General features: G+C 51.9%; 2 protein-coding genes across 2 annotated transcripts in view; both read right to left on the reverse strand.

Moving 5' to 3' along the window:
* ARK2C (arkadia (RNF111) C-terminal like ring finger ubiquitin ligase 2C) overlaps nucleotides 1–3,247 on the reverse strand; it is a 105,981-nt gene extending 102,734 nt beyond the window's left edge. Inside the window, exon 1 of the mRNA XM_007465620.1 lies at nucleotides 3,187–3,247. Coding sequence (XP_007465682.1) covers nucleotides 3,187–3,247 — 61 coding nt within the window. The remainder of the gene's footprint in view (nucleotides 1–3,186) is intronic.
* Nucleotides 2,201–2,661, reverse strand: LOC103072980 (putative uncharacterized protein encoded by RNF165-IT1). Its single transcript, XM_082931361.1, is given in 4 exon segments — nucleotides 2,201–2,241; nucleotides 2,244–2,410; nucleotides 2,412–2,550; nucleotides 2,553–2,661. Coding segments are annotated over 4 exon segments (456 nt in total).
* Nucleotides 3,248–3,587: the final 340 nt, after the last annotated feature.

Below are 3,587 nucleotides of genomic sequence, written 5' to 3' on the forward strand. Positions count from 1 at the left end.
AAAAAAAAAAAAAAAAAAAAAGGCTGGGCCCACCATGCTTCGGAAGGGCAACAGAACAAAAGCAGCGTACAATGAGCAGATGGCCCGGGCTACACGAGCACAGTACGTTTCAGCAGGGTAACATCTCTAACCGAGCGCTGTACATTGTCAACTGGGGGATGTAAAAAAATACAGATCATGCTTTAGTTTTAGTACAAGAAAAGGTGAAAAAGATACACAACCGAAAGGATATTTGATACAGAAAAAATTACCCACAAAATAAGAACAGGAAGTAATTCAGCACAGCAGAACACGCTATCCCTGTTTAATGGAAAACCATTTTGCTGGGGATCCTTTTTCTTTTTCTTTTCTTTTTTCTCTTCTCTTTCTTTTCAGATTGCCAAATGGCAATCTGGGGAGGCCACTTGGGACTTTATTTTGGAAGGGCCCTTGAAGTAGGGGCCTTCTTCTTTATTGCTGCTGTTTTGTTTCAGTTTTCAAGCAGGTCTGGCCAGCGGGGCAGCAGAAGGGAGCCGGCTGTTAAAGGGGCAGCTCTGAGGGCCAGGGCGGATGTCCAAAGATGCTCTTGACATTGTACAATTAAACAATTAAGACACCATGGCTATGGCTCCCCCTTAAGTCAAGGACCTTGCTACACCAAATTTTCAGAGTAGCAGCAACTGTCATTTCATCAAAAATTTTCATATCTATATTTATTATTTTTTGCCTCTGACTAAATGTAATCTCTTCACTTATGCCTGGGTGCTACCAGGAAGCTAGCTGATGGCCACCCAGATATGTGGGAAATGGGGTGCTACAGCCTCCAAGCCAAGGCAAAAGGAATCCACTTAACAGGGATTTACAGTGCAATGTACTCGGCTAAACAAGATGAGATACAAAAATGGTTATTTCTCTACATCTATTCTGAAATGGCCTACATCCTATACTACTACAATGGAAACTAAAAGGAACAGATTTAAGCTGGCAAGCTATCTAATAGTTTTACAAGAAGATTGTGGTTTAGGACCTTGTTGAGTTAAGCATTAGTATCCTCTATCGGAAGGTCATGAATTCTTATCACATTGTGCTAAATTTTACTCACAGCCCAATTAACCCTCAGCCCTTGAATTTCCTATGGGCGTGTTTGCCATGAAAGTAAACTTTGACTGACTGGCAGAATTTGTTTTCTTGGGTGTTTTTTTTTTTGAGGGGGGGGGGCATGTATTAAAAATAAAATTTAAAGGCAGCTGAGCAATTTGAATTTCAAAACATGGAATCAGCATCCTGCAATGGTATTTAGAGATTGGTGGTATTAATGAGGATGATAATGATTTAATCAGGATAATTATACTTTCAGGCTCAACATCCTTCTTAATCATTTTTGAATTTCTGCCTAGTGTAATGTCCCACACCCGTTTTAAGAGGAAATGCCAAGTAATAAGATATAATTGTGTATTGGGGGAGGGGTTGGCATTTCAAGGGAGATCTCACCCAGCCCCCCCATTCCTATTCTTCACACACCCACTCCACCACCGCCCCCCACTGCTAGGCTGGCCTGAGATAGGGGATACTGCCGCTTAAATAGCAATGCCTTCCTCAGATGGAGACAGGAGATGGTTAAGAGGGGTGTCACAATACAGCTAAATGCGGAGGCAGAAGGGTCACAGCGCACACAGCAGCGAGTTGACCATTCACTGAGCTACACAATGAAGAAAAAAAAAGATTTGATAAATGCAGAATGTCATCATTCTATCATCACACGAAAAAACTGTGGTTCAAACAGGCCTAAGGGGGCCAACCTTGCCTTTTAGGTTCTGGGGACAGGCTGGCTCTGGGGACAGCTGCGCTGAAAGAAGGAGGGCTGGGCTTTCATTCTCTTGCCCAGTCGGGCCCCTGGGGCGCACTAAAGCGCCGGCTTGCGACGCCACCCCCCACTCTGACTTGGTGGAGCAGCCGGGGCCGCAAAGGGAAGACATCATTCTGAGCTTGAGGGAGGGGGAGTGGGGGAGGGCCTCAGCCAGCAGGGATTTAAGCAGACGTGGAGTGGGAGAGGATAGCAGAAACATTTCCAAGAAGAGAAATGTGAGTCCAGAGGCAGAGTACAAGAAGAAAAAATAATAATAATGAATCTAAATGCATTTCGGATTTACTTTGGGAGGTGGGCGTTTCTGATTAAAAGAAAATGGAAGAAATGTGAAGGGAGAAGAGGGGGAAAATCAAGCTATTGTTGTAGCAGAATGTAAGGGAAAGGGGATGTGGGGCAGGGGACCGTGCAAACACACCCCATATATCACAGTTAAAAACAAAGCCGGCGCCGGCCTGCTGCTTTGTCAACGCCTGCCCCGGGCAAAGGCCTGGCTTGGCGGCAGCGTCCCACCTCATCCTCACACACAGCGCAACAGCCAAGGGCCGGCACCCCGCTCCGGCCCGGCCCAGGGGTGCACAGCAGTGCACGTCTGACTCTCCGAGGCGCGCACACACTTGCACACACTCGCATACACACACACACACACACACACACACACACACACAAGCATCTTGAACCCATAAATGCAACTGTCATACAAAGACCATGGGGTGGGAGGGGTAGCACAAGGGCGATACACAAAAAGGGTTAAAGGGGAGGAAAAGGTGGGACGGGAAATCGTGCAAGTGCCCACGAGAATGTGGGGGCTGGGGCATGGCATAGGGCAGATGGGAGATGCAGATGCCAGGTCCCAGCTAACCAGCCATCGGTATCAACGACCAAATGATGGAGAAACACAAACAAAAATGACACGAAACACACACACACCTCAAAAAAAAAATCACAGGAAGCCAAGTACGCTTACACACACAAACACGCGCGCGCGCACACACGCAGTCCTGTATCTCTCTCCGTCCTTCGATCACACAGGGCTAGGTATTGGGGGAAGGGGCTATGATTTTGGGGGAACCGCGTCCGCCGCAAAGAATAAATAGTGGGGCTGGGGAGGGAGGGAGGGAGGGACTCAAATCGCCAAATCCTAACTTCACTGCAAAAGCTCCCACGAGGGCAGCCACCTCCACACTGGGGGTCCCCCCAAAAGGGAGAGGGGAGAAGCCACCGCTCGCCCCGCGTCCTCGCGGGTGTGCCCTGAGCCCTCCGCCGCCCTCGGCGCCCGCCCCCACCCCGGTGCCCGCGGCGATCCACGCTCCGAAGCGGACCCCGAAAGGAAAAAGCGATACCTCTGTTTCGCACAGAGCCAAACACTGGAAGCACGAAATAGCCGACGTGGACCAGGACCATCCTGGCTCCTCGCGCGGCGGCGGCGGCGGCGGCGGCTGCGCGCGGGCCCTTTGTGGCGCGGCTCCGGGGCGCGGGCGCGGGCGGCGGCGGGGCTGCGGGAGCCGCCGGGGCGGGAGGCGGAGCGCGGGGCGCGGGCGGCGGTGGGGCGGCGGCTGGCGGGGAGACAGATGGCCCATGGAAAGGCTCCCTTCCCGGCCCCTCTCGACATTCAAAGGCGCTGGGGCCGCAGCTGCCGCCACACAAAGGCGCGCGCAGCCAATGGGAGCGGAGCGCAGCGCGGCGCGGCCTCGCCGGAACCGCGGGGGACAGCGGGGACCGCGGGAGCGCGGGTGGCGGGGGG

The sequence above is a fragment of the Lipotes vexillifer genome, unplaced genomic scaffold (assembly GCF_000442215.2).
Source record: "Lipotes vexillifer unplaced genomic scaffold, Lipotes_vexillifer_v1.1 scaffold36, whole genome shotgun sequence".
Classification (NCBI taxonomy): Eukaryota; Metazoa; Chordata; class Mammalia; order Artiodactyla; family Lipotidae; genus Lipotes; species Lipotes vexillifer.